The sequence below is a fragment of the Idiotropiscis lumnitzeri genome, chromosome 20, assembly GCF_059441095.1.
Source record: "Idiotropiscis lumnitzeri isolate Australia: NSW breed Sydney's pygmy pipehorse chromosome 20, RoL_Ilum_1.0, whole genome shotgun sequence".
Taxonomy (NCBI): domain Eukaryota; kingdom Metazoa; phylum Chordata; class Actinopteri; order Syngnathiformes; family Syngnathidae; genus Idiotropiscis; species Idiotropiscis lumnitzeri.
The window spans coordinates 4495588-4518184 of NC_142410.1; the positions used below are offsets into that span (position 1 = coordinate 4495588).

The window sequence follows — 22597 nt, forward strand, 5'->3', positions numbered from 1 at the left end:
GAACAACAAAATGAAAAAAATACTTCACGAAAAAAAAGAGGTTGTCTGAGCCAAGCAGACACAGCTGGGCAAATGAGCATAATTCTACTGCAGCTGTCTCAATTTGAACCAGAAAAAACGACTGGTTTATTTGTATTATATTGGTCCTCATGTTTCATACTACTTTGCTGTATTTTATTCAGCATTTTTCATATATTGAGTGACATGAAAGGCGTCCAAACTAAAATGCATTGTTACTATTAAGCACGTTGAAGAGACAAATGTATGGCAGCCATTTTGACATTTTCAGCCAATCAGTAGCGCCTGACAGGCTGAAAATGTCAAAACAGATGACCATTTCATCCATCTGGCAGTGCCAGGAGGAGCTGGCCACTTATTTTCACCTGCTTGCACGTCAGACGCAAAGCAAACACCCTCAAGTGTCTTTAAATGTTGATTAAATGCGCACTCTCGCGGTCTCGCACTAGTCTGCTTCCAGGCAGTTTGGACAAGAGAGACTTGTACAGATTCCTTTTGCACATTACCAATGCTATTTTATGACTTTAAAGATGAGACGTGCATAATATTTATTTTGTATGATGGCGAGCGTTTAAACCCCGGAACATATTTCCATAATTTATGAGTTTGTATTGTATTTGTGCAAAGCATATTCGATGTATGTTTATGTTTTATTTAATATCTGGTGATTAAAGATGCATAGTTAATAAAAATACAAGCCGTAACTTCCTCAAATTGAGACACATTGATGATGATGATGTCTCCATTTTAGAGGCACCAAATGTAACAGAATACAAACGCCGTGGCATATTTCCAGAAGGGGGAGCTGCAGGGAGATGTGAGAATGGAATCACCTGCAGTTTATGTCAAGCGGGAAGGAAGGAAGAAAGAAGCTGCTCGCAGACTCAATTAACCCCCGAGATGGCGCCGCAATAATGAACAACAGCGCCATTACCCAGCGCCACCGTGGCACTTCACCATCCAGCCTGTGAGGAGAATGATGCCCCCGCTAAGTTGTCTGGCACTCACATGCTCTGTAGGGAATGTCACTACCATAATAAGGAATTTCACTGCTCTCTAACAGCGAATTTCATTGCTCTCTAACAGGGAATTTCACTGCTCTCCGACAGGTAATGCCACCGCTAATAGCTGCAGCACACCGGGCGACACGAGCGAACGCTGCCGAAATGTCGCACATTGTGCGCCCGTCTGCAACCGGTTTTCACGAGAAGTCAAATGTTGGCCACTAGTTTTGCTGCGATTCAGAATTGGATTTTTCATTAGCTTTTCAAAAATGGTTTGTTTTAGAGTAATTTTGAACAGATTTAGCATTAGTTTCAGTTTTTATTTTTATTTGAGTGCAAGACATAAAGATGGTCACGAAGTGTGATTAAACTACAATTCCCAAAGGACTGTTTGATGGTACTTCTTCAGTATGGTCAAAAAGTAATTCAGAAAGAAATATCTTTGGGGAAAAAAAGCCCAAAAGCGCATGTTTGAAATGAATTTACAAATTTACAGTTAGTTTTATAAGCAAATGTAATTTCACTTAGCTTTCTTTTTTTTTTTAAATCACTCTCGTTTTTATTTTACTTTGCCATGAACTATAATGAACTTTCTGTTCATTAATGGAGATCTTCAATGTGCTAAAACGGAGAACGCTGTCATACTTGCAGATGAGATGAGTTGCATGATGTAACGTTACCCTTCAAACAAAACACATCGACACACACAAGCGTGTCCAGACAGACCTTGCTGAGGATAAAGATGAGGTCTCCTCTGTGAAAGGCCAGCTCTTCTGGCGTGTCAGCCTGGCAGTCCCACACGGCTTGGTAGTAGTTGGCATAATCCAAAACTGGTCATAACAGAAAAAAAAACTGTTTTTATCTTTTTTTGTTTGTTTGTTTTATACAATCAATGAATTATTGAAAAATGTGACATTTTCACCTGGTTCGTTGGTTGCGTCCAAACAATCTGCTGGTGGATCTGGAAAGTCCTCATCTAAGAAAACAAAGAACACATTTATGTGTTTATTACTAAGGCATGCAGTTATTTATTGTCTTCACCTTCGGGAATCTTACATTGCTTTATAACTTGTGTAAGTTTTAATCTAATTGTACACCACTTTGTCCAAATCTGTTGTTTTCTAATGCGCTTGAGAAAAGAATCTGGATTGGATTAGCAGTATATACGCATTTAATGATCTATTCTGAAAATGTTTCCAATATTAATAATAGCTTATATAAGTAATAATAATAAAAGTAATAATAATAATATCTTATTATCACATTTAATAACATCAGCTCTAAACTTTTTGTTAAATAAAATTTTAAATAATTAGGACTGCTGTCTATCTTTTTCTTTATGCGTAGTTTATGCATCAAATTTAGTGGAATATGAGTAAAAATCAATAGTAATCATGAAAAATTTCAAACGCTTACACCCACTTTGAAATATGTATTGGTACATGTTCAATTATGACATTTAAAATGTGTAATAGCAAACAAACGGGAGTATTGACAGTTAGAATTGAAGTGCAGCATTTTACATTGGCATTAAAAAAGAGCATTAAGTGACGATGTTAACATTTGCTGATGTGCATCCATTGAAGAAGACAATAAAAGAGCCGTTAAAAAAATACATAAAATGGATCTGGAGTCAATGTGAGATTCATGTGAATGTGGTGCGGGATGATTGTTATTCTTGCCGCAGACTGCCCTCCCACGTGACGATCAATATGGGGAAGAGGATGTTGCCGCGGTTCATTGGCCGAGGGGCCGAGGGGGGGCGTGGCGCACCCGGCGGGCTAAGCTGGGACACAGTGATACCGTCGTCGGCCCCGCACATCCATCGTCAACACTCGCCGGATGACAGCCACACCAGCGCCAGGCAATACTATACCGCTGCCAGCAAGCTGCACCCGTGCTTCCAGGAAGAGGACGATGCACACACACACCACAATGTCACACAATGCCAATGATTGACACAAGTTGTTTTGGCCAAATGTGTTTGATTTTTTTTTTTTTTTGTATTATTTGGGGAGTCTCTTTGTCCCGAGTCAGCAGTTTGTGCTCCAAACAGAACACTAAAAATATGGCCCCAATATGAATATTAAACGCGTGATTTTAATATTGTATTGTTCTCTGGGGACTAAAATGTGGCTCCAATATCACTCTATTGGTAATAAAATATTTAAAAAAATAAAAATATGCTTCTAAAATGATTTTATGGGTACTAAAAATATTGATTATAATTCGTACTAAATTATATGGCTCTAAGGTTGCTAAAAATACAAATGATGTATAATTATAAAATATGAATGTGGTTCGATCGGCACTCAGGATAGACCGAGTATCGGTATTGGGCTGATAGCAGCGTTATTTAAAGGTATCATAAAACTTAGAGGCCACTGATACCTGCTTGCGATACTTAAGGCATCAAATCAGACATCAAGTAAGTACACTGCAACAGTTTGACATGTCAGAAAACCATGATCACATCTGGATCAACCAAAAAAAAATCTTCAGTTTTTTTGTCATTGTGTTATATTCAATTTGATATATATATATATATATATATATAAATATATATATCTTAAGTATTTGATGTATTGGTGCTCAGTATCGGTGAGGACACAAACAGTTAATACTTATACATGTATCGCCCTAAAAAAGTGGTACGCTAGTAGTTATTATTTTAAAGGACATTAAAACCTTTAACTTCAAAAGGTTCTGAATCCATAATTTTAATATGGGTCTGCGGGTACGTAAATATGGTTTGTATACAGTCCTACGGGTCCAAAATATTTGTTTCTAACATGTCCAAGTACGAAAAATATGGTTGAGTGTGTATCAGTATGGTTCTGACATGGTTCTGTGGATTCTTTGATTGCTCACCCCAAAAAGCTCTCCAAAAAATGAGCTGGGACCAAGCCAACAATTGAGGACAATGTGTGGTTGTTGAGAAGCTAAATTCTTGCGTTACTAAGCCCAGCCGCTTTCATTAGTCTTTGCGATCGCGCCGCATGAAGTTGGCCATAAATACGAATTGAAGCGAAAGTAATGAGCGCGTGCGGGCCGCGAGAGAGCAAAGTGCGGCATGCGGTGATTGATAAGTGACGGGGTGAGAATGTGAACGAAAGAGGCCGTCATCCGATCCGCCATCTGTGGTCGGGCCCTGTACCTCCTCCCAGATGGCTTTGAACGGCGGCGTGACACACACAAGACTGATCAGCCTCTCAGCACAGATTTTGGCAAAGGTAATGTACTCACTGAGTGAAACTGAATCTTGATGTATCTTATTTAATAGAAGCAGTGATGGACGATGGCCCTGAGAAGATCGGATCGCTCCTTTTGTCCTTCTTCTGAATTGGGCGCGTGTGCCCTCCGCATGGACTTGCAGGAACGTTTTCCATCAAATCCCCCAAATGTATCCCAGACTTGACATGAAGAGCCCCAGAACTATTTTAAGATCCCAGACGGGCCTTCATTACGTCTACGAAATTGCTGTTGCACTTTTACCCTAACCTCTACTTTGTGGACACACACACACACATACGATGGACACAAGTCATCCTTCTGTCCAAATGTGAAACGTTTGCTGAATCAGCAGGAAAATGTGCGTGTTGTTCTGGTCCAAACACACCACGACTAATATGATTCTAATTGTTGGTTCGAATCAAATTACTATATTTTTTTCCAAGGTCCTCAAAAACAAGCAACAGATCAAACTATTACAATTAACAGGTTCAGGTTTATTATGCATAAATGTTTTGGTCTTATATGTTAGACTGACGTTAAAATAAAGCCAAATTAACCAAAAATAAATAGAAAAAACATTTTATTTACATAAATTAGAGTTGTTAACATACTAAACACTTCTACATATTGTCTTGTACTGTCTTTAGAGTGTCCACTACTAAAATGTAATTATAGCATGATATATGGTTGGTTCTATGTGAACAAAAATCTGGTTCTGATATGGTACTACGGAATCAAAATATGGTTCAAATCAGGTTCTCTGGGTACCAAAATATACAGCAGTTCCACTGGGTCAAAGGTACTAAAAATGTCACTAATCCTCAAATCCATCCCAGATTTGGCATGAAGAGCTGCAAAACTATTTTAAGCTCCCAGACGGGTCTTCATTACTACTAAATTGCTGTTGCTAGGCAATTTTCTCCAAAACTCTACTTTGTGGGCTGAAATGGAAAGCTATTTGTTGCCTGGCAACATCAGCTAATTGGATGTGCTATAACACAAAGGAAGGAAGTTTCCATCAATCTATCCATCCATTTTCTATGCAGCTTTCCTCATTATGCTTTTGTGGGAGCTGGACTTTGGGCAAGAGGTAGACTTGCAGTACATGTCGCCTGCCAATCGTAGGCCACATACACATATATAATCGTTCAGAAATTAATTAACTTTATATGCTTTCCAGTGGGATCAATTTGTTGTTTCTTTTGGCCTTTCATCCACACACAAACACAAGTAGCATTTTAGGAGAAAAGTCACTTTAGACTAGACTGCGTTTATTAGCCTATACACTAGAAGGCCACACATTCAATTCATGCCTTTTCTGGAAAGGTCTTTGTTCTGGATTGCTTTAAAAAATGGGTTTTATGTCCAGGCACATGTCCATATTACAAAAGGTAACTTTTGAGTTGAGACTCCATACCTGGCAGAACCTCGTAAATGTCGCTGTCGTCCTCCTCGTCAGTTTCCTCCTGCCTTCCTGCGCTACTGTGAGACACTTGGTTGGCGACGGCAGCCGCGGGCCAAGGCGGGGTCGGGCCGCTCGTCCCTTCAATGTCGTCGTAGCTTGCCTCCTCGTCCTCGTCGCCCTCTTCATCTTCCTCGTCAAATGGAATGGTGCTGGAGCTAAGATCTGATGATTGAGGAATGTTCACAAAATGAACTTGTTTGGATTTCCGGTTCCATCTGGCTCTGATTAGTTCGTCATTACAGACAAAAATCGAACAACTACTTCCAGGAAGTCTCAAATGTTCATTAATTTTAATCAATCCTCTGATATATGCATTGTTGCACAATGACGATGATTGATAAAAATTGTTTTTCTGTCCAAATATGCTGAACTTGTTTCATAGTCGTCAAGGGTTTTTATTTTTGTTTGTTTTTTTTCCGTGGTGAATCAGGAAGAATGTGATTCCATTGTTCTGATCCAAACAGACTCCAGCTGAAATTGTTTTCTAGGCATTAACACGGTTTGATGCTCACTAGAAATACTGTTTCAATATGGCTACTAAAAATTCTAATATGATTTATAGGTATAGTTTTAATGTGGCTCGAAGAATACTAAAAGCATGGTTCTGACATGGTTCACTGGGTACAAAGTGCTATTCTTGTATGGTTTTCAAAAATTTACGGCATTACTAAAAATATCATTCTAACGTGGTTCAATATGTACTAAAAATGTGGTTCTAGTGCCTAATAAGGTTATAACATGGTTAAGTGGTAATAAAAAGTAGAGTTTAAATATGATGTATGGGCATGAAAAATATGATACGAATATGTTTGCTCTGGTGTACTAAAAATTTGGTTCCAACATGGTTTTACGGGAGCTAGAAACATGGTTCTAATATGGTTTGGAAATTACTAAAAATCTGGTTCTGAATGGGGCTACAGGAAAAAAATGAAAATACTATTCCCACATGGTTCCACGGGGGTCGTTCGTCTAGGCTAGGGTAGTAAACAACTTCTCCAGATACTAACCACGGTTCTACCAAAACATGTTTCAAATATGATTCTCCGAGTATAAACATTTGGTCTGATCTGATCTGCTATTGTTCAGAGGGGGAAAAAAAGACTGCTGAAGATGAAGTGCAGCCTTTCGAGTTGAGGAGGTCCATTCATCATCTGACTTCTTGTTGTCATCCAAAAAAAAAAAAAGGAAGTAAGACAAACTGCTGAGTGTCCGTTACTTCCCGCAAGTGGCGCGGCCCGAGCCCAAGTCCGTTTTAGCGTAGACGGGCAGGGCACAGCGGCCCCCCGCTCGCTCCAGATGGACGAGCGGCCTCATTGTGGGCGACGCGGGCCGCTGCAACACGGGGTATCGGGTCCAAGCAGAAATCAATGTCACGGGAGGATAACCAGAACAGCTACAAATCAATTTCCTGTAAGATGGAATTCAGTAGGAGGGGGGACAGGCGGTAGATATAATGTACAAAAGACGGAGAGTGACATGCAATTTATTTGTTTTTGTTTGATTTTTGAGGTGAGATTACAGATTGTGTGATACGGCTGAACAAGATGGCCATAAAATAAAATCTCCCCCTCATTTTTTTTTCACCCCAAAAAATAAATAAATCATATTTCCAATTTGAATCCAGTTTTTCTACACGTTTTGCTCTCGAACACAACCCTCCCATTCTGAGATTCGCTTTGTTTTTCCTAATGGCAAAAAGCGATGAAAGATTTTTTCCTACCAGCATGTTTTTTTTTGTTTTTGTTTTTTTACTTGCACAATTTGCAAAACTTTACGATGGGATGTTAACTAGCTCCTTTATGTTTGAAGCTATGCTATTAGTGCCAGCAGTGCACAGCAGTGGGGATGCACTTTAAATTCTAGAAGCCCCAAAAAGATCAAAACAAATCCTGAATCCTGTAATTAAACTCAAATTAATCGATACCGCCCAGCTGGAGTGCGTGTTCATGTAATCACTTACCTCGGAGCACAAAGCTGATGTAGTTGACCCACTCTCGAGCCTCCTGAGGGCTGCTGGCCGTGAACTGGAGAGAACCAGATTAACTATGTGATTAACAGACAAAAGAACAGCAAAATAAAGCCTTTCTAAACTGAACTATAATTCCAATCTGCAGTTTCAGTAACATGAAGTCAAGACCTTTTATAAACATCCAGTGCATTCACGATCATGTACATAATTTATTTGGGAGGAGTATGAATATTGCCTATGGCCAGACAAATAAATTTTTTACTATTACTATACTATTTTATGGTCCAAATTATCTTAAGTCAAATGCAATTGAGGGATTTAAAATAAAAATATCATTATTATCCGCTTCACTATCAGTCCACATGTGGCTTTCCAGAAATTCACAATTTTTCGAGAAATGATTTTCAGGCTTCTGATTGGTGGGCCTTTTATCTGGGCTACGCTACCTGTTGCGTTTGTGCACTCTTAAGAGCATGCCAATATTTTTGTGAGGAAAACACAATTGCATTTAAATAACATTAGTTGTATATGCAGCCAGCCTCTCTTTTTATTTTTTTCTGAGCATCAACTTAGTGCATCACATTGATTTCTTCAGATATTGTTGTCATGTATCACCGACCTGGAAAGTCCTCTGTCCGGGAGCAGACAGCTCAAAGCAGGCATTCCTTTTGGAGTCTTTCCTCAGGTTGTTGACGAGCTGAACGCTGTAGTCGTTGATGTAAAACGAGCCTTTCTGTTGCTTATCTGCAGGGGGAAGACGCGCCAAATGAGGGACACAAACCCATTTTGCTCGCATTGCAGCTTGTGTGTTTGCCAGCCAACCTTTGTCGCTGCCAAAGTAAAAGAAGATGGAATTGTTGAGGACGCACCATCTCTTCTGCCACTCGGAGCCAAAGAAGCTGTGATCTGGAGAGAAAGGCGCACCGGCACATTTCAAAATTCCTGTTCGGATAAGGCGATGGCAATGGGTGGGAGTGTAGGTCAGGTCAAATCTCATAAATATCGAGTCAAAGGCAAGTTGAGTCTTTCATAGTAGCACTGTTTGACTCACAACCCCATATATCATAAACATCCCATTGCACATAATGGAAGCCGACTAACATTTTAGTACCCATATACTTGTATTATTTTGTATCTTTCTGTTGGTCCCCTTTCAAACCATGGTCTGTTCAACTGGATTTTCCAATAAATATCCATCACAATATACAGTAAATGATCACAGAGGGAGTATATCGCTGGCGTCGGACAGAGGTCCTCATATCTCCAAAACCATCACTTTTTAGGAAAACAAAAAACAAAATGCTTATAAATCAGATGAAACAGTTTTCAGTACTTGAGGTTGGTTAATAATTTGACGGACACACAGTATTGATTTGAAAACAAATATTATATATCCCAATTTTACATGGGAGGGTCCTGACTGACAAACTCCGATATCAAACATGTTGCACGGAGAAACTGTTCCGGCATAAAAGGTAAATGAATCATCCATTTTGCATTCGCAAGCAACCAAATAGGACAGAGTTTAAAATAAATGGGAAAAAAAATAGTTTTTTTTTTCTAAGTTTTAGCCTAGCCAAGTTCCCAGTTCAAAAATTTATTTGAATCAAGACCTCCACCTCGTGCCACCACAAGGTGGTCTCCGTTATGTGTACCTCGTCGTTTCTTTTCCAAGTAGCCCTGTTTTAGGATGTTGCTAAGGTCTTGGGCTGCTGTGAGAGGGATGTCCTCAAAGTCTGAAAACAAAGAATATATCAGATATATGTCAGAAAACGATTTATTCTATTGTATGACTTCAACTGAGGACTGCACAGTGACTGATTAGTGGGCAACGGCAAGCCTTGTAGTTGCACTCTTGAAAATGCGAAAAAAAAAAAAAAAAGCCTGGTCAGTCTTGCATGGCACTTTGATGAGCCACCATTAGTGAATTCGCCAAAAATAAGTCGCAATTAGACAGATGGCTGACACTAAACTGCTAAACTTTTTTTTGCCAAATTCATCTAATATGAATAGAACATGGCAGCAAACTTGTAATAAAAAACTGAGCATGAAAAAAAATAAATAAATACATAAATAAATAAAAAAATTAACAAAAAAAAATAAATTAATTAAATAAATAAAAATCAGCCCCGGTCCCACTTAACGCAAAATTGGGTGTACATGTCTATTATAACAGGAAATTGGAAAAAGTCTCAAGGACTTAATACGGAAGTTGCCATTTTTTTTTTATTTAGCCATTTTGAGCCACAACACAAGAAATGTCTTCTACAGCGAAGCTAAATTGCAGCTATATTTTGTCAGGATGCCATCCAATGCAGGCGGAGAATGTGTCAAAGATTGATGACTAATTCAAGTATTGGCGCAAAATAAGTGCATTCGTCACTGCTTGCAGCTTTTCATTCATCTTGTGATTGTTTCAACACCGGTTCCTTCCAGGATGTTCTTTATTCCGGAGGCGAGTCATCATGGCGATGTAGCCCACCACGCAATGGATCAAATACATGGCCGCGAGGCTTTGGGGAAGTGGGATCAATACATTTACAGTGCTGCTGAGCTCTGCAGCCATCCATACACTCATGCTGCACCAACGACTCAACCGGTTTCATTTGCAAAGTCACATTTTCAATGTGATGTTTACATTGGTGACGGCTTGACTAACACGCTAATAAGTACTTGTTTACATTAGCATTGAAGCTGCGTGTGTGTGGGAGGATTTGTACATTGGTGTCTTTTTTCAACCTTCACCTGGAAAAAAAATGGGGAAACTGACCCAAGGTGGGCCTCAGGGGTCAGGTTGTGATGTGTCGTTTCCGTGTGTCAAAAACAAAGTTCAGCTTCCGCCACAATCATTCGTCACATGGCGGTAGCTTGGTGGGAAGCCAGCCAAGGGTTAACAGAGTGTTTTCCTGCTAATGAAATTTGGGGGTGGCCGTCGAATTACGACCAGTGTTGTTTTCAACTGCAATTGTTGTGTTTTTGCTGTATCAAAAACCAAACGATAAAGGTGCCACACTATGAGAAGAATGACAGATTTTCCTTCTAAATAAATTTCATGTTTTTTTGTTTTTTTTTTAAACAAGTAAATATAGTTTTTTTGTAACTAAGCATGTCTTATTTCTCAGAGAGTAGTATCATAGATGAGATGATGCTAATTAAAAACCCTGAACAGGATGCAGCAGGTGATGCTGAAAGGACCATGAAACTTTTCGGAAGCGCGCCAGAGTCTCTGTGATGTCGCCTCCATTCCGGGTGTACAATTCTGACAGATGAGCGCGTCACACAGGCGTTAACGTATCACCATCCCGCCTTTGTGGACGGACTAACCGCCGACACTATAAATACAGAGGTGCGAGAAGGGACGGCTTTGTCAAAGAACCCGATTCAGTCCATCATAACAAACGGCGGCCATTACGCTCTCCCACCTCATCTATCCGCCGGCAGCCCGCCTTCTAATCCCCTCATCCGTCTGCTTCCTCGCTCTTCATTCGTCTCAAGAGGTCGAGCCCGGCTAATGGCAAAGTAGGTGCAACATGCTTGAGTCAATAAACATCACACATTTAGGCGCAAAGTACACTCTTGAGTCACCTGACCTCACGTCACCTCAAGAAAATGGGATTGTTCTACATTATTCCACAGGGGGGCAGTATGCACAGCAAACAATCATAGTAAATGTGCTTTTAGTTGCACAGAAAATCCTTGGCTATTTGCCATGGGCTAAGTCATCTACTTGCAGATTTTTCTGTATAATAAACTACTAGCAGAAAAAAACTTATTCATTCCCAATAGTATATTTTAGACTCAATCGTTAAAGGTAGAAGTGGAGAGGTAGAAGAGCTAGCTATTCACAGCTTATATTTGCCCCACTTCCTAATAGGAGGCATAACCAGCTAACTAAATAAAGGAAGGGGAAAGCGACAAATAAAAATATTTCAGGACTCTCAGTGTAAAGCCTCAGCGGGGCTGATTACAGAACAGAATGAGCCATATGAGGCCCGCGGGCCATATTTTACCTAGCCATGCCCTCTAATGCATGTTATTAAGGCCTCATCAAAATCTGCGAACAGACGGCTGCACTTTCTCATACAAATCATAAATTGCTCGATCAATTATTCAGGCCAATAGCACGACTTCATTTTCATCCCCTTTTGAGTTTTAATTAGCACCATCCACAGCTCCGCTATTGACATTAATTTGATGGGAACGTATCGATCTTTCCCACATAAACTATTTAGTGGAGCGCAATTAGCTGCAGAGACAAGCGGACGGATGCGGCGTGTTTGCTAAATGGAGGTGATGAGGAGTGGCAACAAAAAAAGCATAAAAAACAGCAGCAAAGAACAACAGGTTTGAAGTTTGAAGTATCCTGTCAAAGTAAACATAAAGCAAAGACAATTGTGTATTTGTGTGTACAAGTACTACGGTCAAGGATGAATTGAACAGACATTAGCACTGAGCAGAGTCTACACAACAAAGCATGGGGCGGCCAGCTGTTTGGTGCATCTCCCATTTGGTTACTCACACCAGCTCAGCGTGACTTTACGAGCTCAGAAGACTGAAGGCTGATGGATGACGGATGGCGGCGGCAGCAGCAGAGGAACTTAATGACTACTCTCATTAAAATCCACTCCGGTCGAGCTCAAAGTCAATCAGGAATGGAAGGAAATGCTCGGGCGGCAGAGCTAATACGCCGCATTAGAACTAACGGTGGTCATAACGCTGCGTTGATGCCCGCTACGACGCGCCAGAGCAGCGGAGATCCAGATGAGACGATGCAGAAGGGTATAGGGGTGTTGCAGTCTGAGTGTAGTGGTTCACACAGCAGGTGGTCATGTTTAGGAAAAGGCCGTTTCACTGTATCCGCAGGAAGCCAAACATGGAAGTTAAATCCTGTCTCGATGTTGATGGGTTATGTAATAGGATACAAATTTAGTTGAGGAGTTGACACTTGCTGGACTTGTGTTGTAATAACCTACTTGTTCCATGCCTTGCATTTGTCATTCGTTTTATTAATTTGTTAACGACAAACTGCGAGAGTACGTAATCACCAAAAACTGAAAGTCAGATAGAACTGTACTCTTTTTTTTTTTTTTTAAAGAAAAGCATTTTTCCAATGAAGATAAGATTAAATTCACCGGAAATATAGACCAAGGATGGGCAATTGACTTAAATGCTGAAGGGGGGGGGGGCACAATTTTTCATCAATGCTACCAGGGGCCAGACAGGACCACGGACTTCCAACTAGATGTCCGTCAAAAATGCATATTTAGACATGTAAAAAATGTGTTGTGCGTATGTGCAAAATATCTGCTTTTAAAACATTTAATTTCTCATAACATATTTCTCAATGGAAGCATAAAAGATCCACTATCCTAATCCAACAAGAAACAAAATAACCATATATTTTGATTTTAATTTTATTTTGCCTGCACAAAAGGCTGTCTTGCACAAAAATGACCTTTCAAGGATGACATAAAGCTGCTGAACAGCAAATCAACATTTAGCACTAGAAATCAATTCATTCACGATAGTATCAAATCATTCTGCACTCATATTTCAGTATAGCGTAGTATAAAACATGGATAAGCCATGCCTGTCATCTAGTGGTGAATGGTGATATTACAACTTAAAACTACATTCCATGCACATGAGATTTTTTGTGTTAATTGTTTTCAAAATTCTTTAACATTTTGTTTTCAGTTTTTTCCCTGTTTTCTTCCCACCCCCATTCAACCCATTTTCAGTGGAAAATGTATACTGAGTGTTTATCAGCGTTTTTTTTTTCATCATCTTTTATAGCAGAGCTGTACACCCCTCATATAAGTACAGTATATATGTGAGCATAAACAGGAATGTGTTCATAACAATCAAATGTCTAGGTGACCACGTTTATTGCCACAGCGGTCAAACAAGTTGGCTATGATCTTGGCTTTCAATAAATAAGGCTTATGGCACGCATTTTGTGTGAGCAAGCATTAATATGCACTTAGTGGGATGAGCCCAGGAGGTGACAAAGCGCAGGTAGGCATCAAGATGTCGTATGCTCCCTCCCTCTTGTGCTTAGTCCTTGGATGCAAGAGGTATTGCATTGAATGCAGTGTTTTGGGGTGGCGGGGAGGGGCGTGACCCCTGCGTGAACCCTGCTGATGAGGTGAAACAGAAGGCAGCGAGAGGCGGCTCGGCCCTGAGGGGGCTGCGGGAAGGAATGCTGCTGATTTCAGGCAGCGAGCGAGCGACCGCAGAGCCTCTCCGATGGCGTCCTTGATTAGGAAAAAGGATTCACTGGGTGCACCTTCACCCGCCCGGCGGTCAATCTGCGCACGGGCCCAGGCCAAATTGACGCATTTTTCCTCATTACGGAAGGGAGGCCTTTGCGGCGCGTCCCTGCAACGATCGTGCAGACCGACAGGCACTGAGGTTAAGGGCACCGTGTCCTCCCTTTCCCTCCTCCCTCGGCCTGATGTGATTAGGACCGAAGTCGTCGATACAGAGAGCGTGTTTAGAAGCTCCTAATGCACACAAAACATGCGGAGCATTACGGCGGGCCCGGGAGATGCCTGCGTCGTCATCTAATCAGCTTTAATGGCACCAGCAATTTATGTTGGGCTTTTTGATCAGGCACGTCAATCAGATTAAGTCACAAATCTCTGCAGGTAAAAAGCCTTCGGAGGCCACGACACAAAGCAGAAGTGATTGGGCAATTTCTGCTAGTTCCACATTGAACATAGGAAGTCTTCTGTTTTTTTTGTTTCGTTTTTATGCAATCATCAAAGTAACACTTTCATATTGAGCCATGACAATATGGGGCTTGGTGGCGATAACATAGTGGCCACAATATAGATATGCGCACAAGGAATGCAAATTAGGTATAATCAGAAATATAAGAAATGCTCAATCGTAGCCACGAAAGAAATATCATGAGCTCAGAAAATACAAATTAAATAGTGATGTCATTTCTGAATAGTTGCGTAAACAAATGGAGAAGAAACTCAGGATATTGAAAGTCAGCCTACCAAAACCTCTAGGTTGTTCACGTGAATGATAATAAACACACAAATTAATATTTCATGCGCATATCTGTTTCGTACCCAAATGAATTCAATTCTGACCACAAACCTGGACATGACGAGGGGAAAAAAATTAATTGTCATCTCACCACAGTATAGTTAAACACTATACGGTACCCAAGGACTGGTACAATGAGCGCATGAAACACAAAATTATTAATTATGAACAAAATGCAAATTATGAATATTAATATAATTCCTGGACAGTTGCGTGAGAAAATCGAGCACACCTTCTCTGGAAACATTTTGTCTTGCGGTTTAAAGTGAAGGAGCGCTTCATTTGAATACCTAGATGTCCAGGTTGTTCATGATATTAAACTCACAAATGTCGTGAAAATTTTGTGGCCACAAATTAGCAATTGGCACATTATGCCCATTTCCTGGCCACGATATACTGGCAATTCAGTATTTGTGTGTATGTTATACCGTTTTTTTTTTTCCTTGTTTTTTTTAACTTTCACAAGAAGAAAAGTTCTTGATCGCAGAGATGGAATAACTGCAGATGACACTTCCAACACGGACACAGCACACGCAAAGCACACTAAGGGGCTAAATTTACTATGTGACACGGGCTTCCCCCTGGGCGGTCATAAGCCGAGTCGACGGTGACCCTGAATTTCCCTTTTGTAGATTTACTACCACCATTCAAATGCTTAAGTGCAGATACAATGATCCTCTAATCGCAGGGGACGCTTTTCATCTGCTTGGACGGCAGCGGGAGAAAAAAGGAATATAAATACTAACAACGGAGGCGTTCGGGGCCCACAGGAGAGGCGGCGGATGGGCGATAAAAACGGGACACGGGGCCGTCAAAAGCCAGCCTGGAGGCTAAAACACTTTGGGAAAAATCAACACGCCTAAACGTACGGTTATTGCAATTTTTACTTGCTTTTATTTCCACTCAAATTACAATAATACTCAGTACATATTTTGATATTTGGGAACTTAACCAATACTGCTGTCACTTTTTAAACAACGTCCAATTATTGTTATTTACACTAACAGATATGCTAAATAGCAATGCTACTTTTTAAAATAAAGCTTGGATTAAAATGGCAGAATTCTATTTTGTCATTTTTAGTATATATATATATATATATATATATATATATATAACTAAAAATGTTGAATTCATCTTTCCTTACAATTGTCTTTATAGGTTTATTTTTTTTAAATGCCTAAAATTAGAAGCATATAATTGTGTTAAACAATTTATATTGTTTGAATTTTTTTTATTCATAAATAAAAGTAAGTAATAACTTAATTTTGAATGTGTCCCTTATAAAAAAAAAATATTTTCATAAACTTCACGATTAATATTTTCCTTACTACAAAGCTAAGGTTACATTTGAGATGTAAATTCTAACATGTCTGTTATTAATACAACAAATGTAAATATGTACTTAAAATGACACTTTTACGCTTCCGGTTAAAAGGTGATTATTTTTATCATTAATGCACTAAAAAAAAACTATATACTTGCTGAATTGAATAAACTATTTGTGCAAATTTTTATTATAGCTTCACACACAGCCACACCCACACCCACACACACACACGCACACCCCGACACCCCCCCCCCACACACACACACAATGTAATTGCTACTGAAAAGACTAAATATAAATATAATACATTACATAATAAAAGACGATTCATTTGAAGCTATTGTCTCAATGTTAATTAATTGGGGATTTTCCCCCAAGCAACAATTGTAATTACGCTGGAATGTTATTTCAATAGTTCACACCATTTAATGTGAAAACCACTGAGTTTTCTGACAAAAAATACATTTTAAAACAACTCTGTAAAATGCAAAAATAAATTTCATTGGGTTAGTATCTGCTATTTCTTGTGCAAAGCCAATTCAAATGAGATTGAGTTTCTCTTCAAAACATCTAAAGGTAAAATATAAACAGACAGCTTTGTTAAAATAGATCATGTGATAATGTAATTCCCGTTAAACAAAACATTTTCATGTGCTAAAAGAATTTTTCTAATCCCCGTCCATTAAACTGGTGTCAAAAATGTGAGAGTAAAGACAACAAAGGCACGGCTGCGCTGGCCCACTTGGCTCGGACACGCGGCGCTGACTCGGCCCAGCGGCGTCAAGAGGGATGCGTCGTCAACATCTTCCAATAAGTCCACAAGGGCATGTTAATGAGCCTAAAGTGCTCATTAGAGCAACAATTAAACACAAGGATCCCAGAGGCTTTGGGAGTCAGTAAAGTGTGTGCGCCAAAGCGGGCCGCCACATATCTCCCATCTCCATTTATTTCCCTAAGAAATCAGTGAGGCCACCTGGGCTTGGCATCGCAACTTCATTCATCTCCAGAAATGGATTCCAGTGGAGGGCAAAATCAAATTCTCATTAGCAAGGCAGCAGAGAAAGGAGGAGAGAGCGCGCGGGAGGGTACCTGGGAACGCTAACCTCTGCGTGAACCCGCCGCATCTGATAGTTTTGCTATTTGTCTGTGACATTGACAGCTCTGGGGGAGATTAGGACTTCCCACTTTGCATTCTGCCCGTGCGCCGCCTTACAGATGGACTGCAGCACAATTTCCCTCTGCCTCTTTCTTTTTTTTTTTCCCCTCCCCATCCGCCAAGCGCTTGCACATCGCCACACCTGAGGCGAACGCCGGTTGTAATTAGAACGAGCACAACAATAAAACAAAGCAAACGAGGACAGCGGCTGTAAGAGACAAACAGGGAGGATGCAACCACTGCACAGCGGTTGAAGGGGGCGGGGGGACCCGGAGATGAGAGTGATGGATGCCCATTGGTTAAATACGTCCAAATCCCCCCTTCGAGCCCTCCTTGTCGTACTAGCCAGTGTGAATGAGTGTGTGTGAGAGAAAGAGAGAGAGAGAGCACAAGATTAATAGAGTAAACAGAGAGAAGGAGGGAGCGAGCAAGCGAGAGAGAGAGAGAGAGAGAGAGAGAGAGCACGAGAGAGCAAGGATGAGGGGGATCTAGGGGTTGCGTGGAGGAGAAGACTATCAGCATCTGCAGCAGCAGCAGCACAGTAGCCCTCGGGGGAACGCAGTGAACTTTTGAACCCTGATGGCGAACAGTCGCAGCGATGCAAAGCGCTTGTCGCCACCTCGTAATGGCCGCCCGCCCGCCCGCGCCTCGGCAAGGGGAGTGGAGGGGAACGAGCCGACGTGTAGGTCATTAACATACTTGTCGCCGCTGTCGTAAACGAGCCGCCGCCAAACGTCGTCAGGGCTGTGATCGAGTCGCAAACTTCTCAACGTGGAAGCCGACCCTGGACGCAGGCAACTCACTGGGGTTGACTGAAGTTCAAAAGTTGAAAAGGTGCTTCGATACAAAGACATAAGAAGATTTTGCAGGTGTCTTAAGTTGTTATTTTTCTTCCTTACGCAATACAAAACTGATATCTGTGTCTTCTATTATTTGTTAGAACACTGCTGCCTTGGTACATTAGTTAAATAAAGAGCAATTGAAGTTAGGGGGGGAAACAATTTATCAATTACAAATCGACATCACAAATTAGTGGAACGCAATTTTCCCAAAAATTCAAGGGTAAAAAAAGCTACAGATATGCTGATCTAAAACACGCAGGAACTTGAAAAAAAATAATCGCAATATTGAGGGCAGGTGAGGATCACAATGAGATTATTTTTTCTCAAAATTGGTCAACCCTAAATGAGATCATGAATGTTTGATTAAGAACTGGCGAAAAATAAAGTAAGCTGAGATGTGGAGGAATGTAAAGCAGGAACAGCAGCAACAAATTTGGAATATTAACAGATTAAAAATTAGATATCGTCTATTTCGGGCTGAGCTCTCCAATACCCAAATTTGATCAACTCCATATTTTTTCTACCCCCCAGAATCAATAGTATTGATCAGTCCCCATGTGGGTCTGTTAGTTTTACAAATTATTGACCAAGTGTTGAAAATGCCTTGCTTTCTTAGACTACGTTAATGTCTCAACAAACAAATAAGTTGGCTTATTGCTATTTATGTTATATGTAAAGTGCTTTGTTACAGTTGTTGTGAAATGTGCTATATAAATAAAGTTATATAGTATTGTATAAAAAAAAAAATCTTATCCCAGGGGATCGGTCTATTGAACGTAAAATGGCCGCTACATGTCTAAGCAGCATATAAACAAGGAAGCTTCACCCATTGTTGCACTTTTGCACACTCAATATGGCGGCCACGTTAATGTACAATTAAATAGACTGAGGAACTCACACATGGATCCTGAGAAGTTGAAAACAGCATATAAACTAGAAACTTCTATCAGGCCACATTCTCTTTCAAAGTTCCCCGTGAGTTAACTTGGTGCCTCGCGCCGCCAGGAGCCAGTTGGCATGGAGAAGGTTGCTGATGGGGAACATTTCGCTTTTGAGCGCACTGGCCCTCGTAACGGCGTTCCAGACTGACAGCCTTTAGATTTAATATTCCATTCGCCAGCTCGGTGTAATAATGTTGTTACTGGAGATTGGCTGCTCGTATTCAAATGAGCAAGCCATGAGACATCACTTCACACTGGTTATAATGCCGCTAAATTCCTCTGCCAATACTGTAATTGCTGGAGGAAAGCCTGACGTTCCTTAAATAGGCAGCAAACACACCAGCATTTGCTCCATCACTAAATATACGACTTTAGAGCTCATTGCTGCTGTATTGCAAATGCAAACCCGGTTTGGTTACGAGAAAGAAATATATACACACCTGAGCAACACTGTGCTTGCCACTCGTGCTGACGTCAACACAACAATCAACTTAACATGCAAATGGCATGAATTAAAAAAAAAAAAAAGAAACGCTGCACCATACTAATTACAAAATAAAAACAAAAATGCATTTGAAAGCCCAAAAATTCAAAAACAAAAAAAAATTAAAATCTGTTCCAATATAAATTTTGGGGGTTTGTGTACTTAGTGTAAAATTCTACCTAATGTGAAAATGGAGGTTGTGTGTTATGCAATTGTTAATTTCTCAATAAATTCATTGTATATAATTACAGTTACATTACCAAAAGTCTGGTCATGTTTGTTGAAATATTTTTGCCTTTTTTTGCCAGAAAGCATATTTTTAATGCATTCATCTCATTAAACAAAGATTTATCGATTCTGAAATAATACCGTTTCAAATTATTACATTTGCATTTTCAAAAGATCACTTCTACAACGTTCCAAGGAAATCACAATGTCCTGTCACAGGTGGGTTATTTTTACAACAGGCCCACGGGCTACTCATGTGGTCCTTGGGGGATAACTGGTTGTGACCCCTGCTTTGTGTGTAAAATTAAATAGAATCATAAAATATAGCATTTGACACATATTTAACAATAAGTTATATGTTAAATATAAAAAAAATCTACATTTTCAAAACCTTGTAACATTTGTTAAATGTTGAAAGCTGCCTATTCATATTTTAATATCTTTTTTTAACTCAACTATCTCCTTCAATAAACATTAGTTTATTGTAAATACAAGAAAATAACAAATAATACTATTATTTGTCCAAAAATAAAGTATTCTCCATATTTAAACTATTTTTATCCTGATCTTTAAATGACCAGTCATATCTGTCGGTTTTAAAAGTCAAATGTTTTCCACTGTGGTAACAGATTTTTTTGCCTTGTATACGTACCCGGTGTGTGGGGGTGTGCGTGTGTGTGTTTGTGTGTGTCAGGACAAAACATTGTGCCTCTCCGTTTATGTATTTAGATGTGCAGGAATGTGATGCATGCAAAAAAGGAGGGGCTTGTATATATACATGAGTGCGTGTGTGTGTGTGTGTGCATAAGTGTGTGTGGGTGGGTGAAAAATGGTGCACGGTGCATGAGCGCCAAATAGCCGAGCGCGAGGTGGAGGGCACGGTTGGCGTCAGATGAGGCCGCCGTGAGGACGCAGGCGCGCTGAAGGGTCAGCGGTGCGGTCAGCGGGTGAAACTCAGTTCACATTAGCATGCAGACAGCCGGCCTAACAATGGAACCTCCATCTGTTCCTGTCAGCCATTACAAATCTAGTGTCAGCCGCTCCGTCAAAGACAACGGCCCGCCGCATCTCATCAAACCAAGGCGAAGGAAATGCAGCCGTCCACTTGGCACTCGCTCACTCTCCGGTTAGGGACAAGAGAGCGGCGATTACCGAGGATGATACATCCTCGCCCTTGAGAAGCTTGCAAATATAATATAATGATGGCCAAAATAAGCATAAAGGCTGCATTGGGAGTCGCGCTCTATCTGCTATATAGTGCACTATATAGTCAGTTTGCCATTTTGTTGTGCAGTTTGAATGTGCAGTGAAGTATATGTTATCCCCTATCGTGTTTCCCCCAATGCTTTTTTTTGAAAAGTAGCGAACAAGGATGATACGAGGAAAATGAAAAGAGCGTGATATATTTCATCGATATAGAAAAATACGTTCAATTTCTGGGGTATTGCTTGATTTTCAGCACAAGATGCAAGTTGTGGTGGGATAATATAATATAATATAATATAATATAATATATATGTAAACATATACATACACACACATTTTTTTTTTATTTCCATCTCTTCATTCCAAAACAAGATATTAGTTGTAATGGACAAAGGAAACACACACAAATGTATTTTGATTCTGTTGCCAGTTGGGTCCATAATATATCAGAGAATTTGCAAAACCAGCGATCATTGTTTTCCATCGTAAAAGCGGATGTCAACACAAATATAACTCTCTCCTTTGAAGGTGGATGACAAAATTGCGAGAATATTTACTGAAATTCTGAGGATTTAAATTAAACGTGATCCAAAAAATGATTAATCGATTCTCAAAATAATTACTGATTAACTTAATTGTTTAGATGTCAACTACTCATAGCACCTCTTTGATGGTATTAATTTTGTAAAATGCACTGCGTTTAAAACAATCTAATGTTATTAGAATTCATCGATGTGTTCAATATTTATTATGCTTGGTAACCTAGCTGACATTGATCCAGCACGTTGTAATTGTGCAAAAGCAATGACGCAATTAAGCGCGGTTCAAAATTATTTCTCATGCGACTGATGAGTGAATCATATAGTCAGCTATATAAAAATCTCCATATCGTGATTAAGGAGTGGGGAATGAGTGAACGCTCCCACGCATAGCCAAAGATTCGACCACAACTCCTAGTCCAATCAAACACGTCCTGAGGGAATTTAAATGAGCACCGCCTGACGTGTGATGTCACTGATTTTCATTAAGCGATTTTTTTTCCCGCAAGAAAGTCCGCCCAGTGAACACAGGTTGAACTTTGAACTCCACATGCCCTTTGGCTGAGGACACAAGCCATTCACTACACCAAGACCATCATGAGAAAAAAAAGCACATAGCGCCAGAGGCTCCTCTCCGGGAAGCAAAGGTTGCGCTTGTTAATGCCGTGCTAAAATGTTTACGTTTCAAGTCCAGCTATCTGATGTTGGTTGATCCCAGCCAAATTGCACATTGAAAGGCTAATTGGCTATCGCTCACATTTAACACTGGCAACGCTTTAAAATAAATAAATTATATTAAAAAAATGTTTCTTAAAAAAAGCATGAACAGCAAGATCTAAAAATGGCTGTACATCGATGATCGGCATCCAACATGGTACTGGAAAGCTTTGTGGCATCTTATTTGAAAAGTAATCAGGCTGTTATTGCTGCCAAAAGGTGCATCGACAAAGTATCCCGCAAAGGCTTTCCAAGAGCATTCGAAGGCATTTTTAAAAAAAAAATCTATCCATCTGTTTTTGATAGCGCTTGTCCTTGTTCGGGTCACGAGTGAGCTGGAGCCAATCTCAGCTGACGTGATCTGAGCGACACTCGACAGAGCATATGAAGCCAAAAATCCAT

The 22597-nt window shown here is 40.1% G+C and overlaps 1 protein-coding gene across 1 annotated transcript in view; it reads right to left on the bottom strand.

The window, feature by feature from the left end:
- The window catches only part of skap1 (src kinase associated phosphoprotein 1), a 43635-nt gene that overhangs the window by 14742 nt on the left and 6296 nt on the right, over positions 1-22597 (bottom strand). The window contains exons 6-12 of the mRNA XM_088283918.1: positions 9346-9426; positions 8513-8596; positions 8310-8434; positions 7682-7745; positions 5674-5883; positions 1945-1998; positions 1749-1852 (exon numbers count right to left, since the gene is read on the bottom strand). Of these exons, the coding sequence (XP_088140044.1) occupies positions 1749-1852; positions 1945-1998; positions 5674-5883; positions 7682-7745; positions 8310-8434; positions 8513-8596; positions 9346-9426 (722 nt within the window). The remainder of the gene's footprint in view (positions 1-1748; positions 1853-1944; positions 1999-5673; positions 5884-7681; positions 7746-8309; positions 8435-8512; positions 8597-9345; positions 9427-22597) is intronic.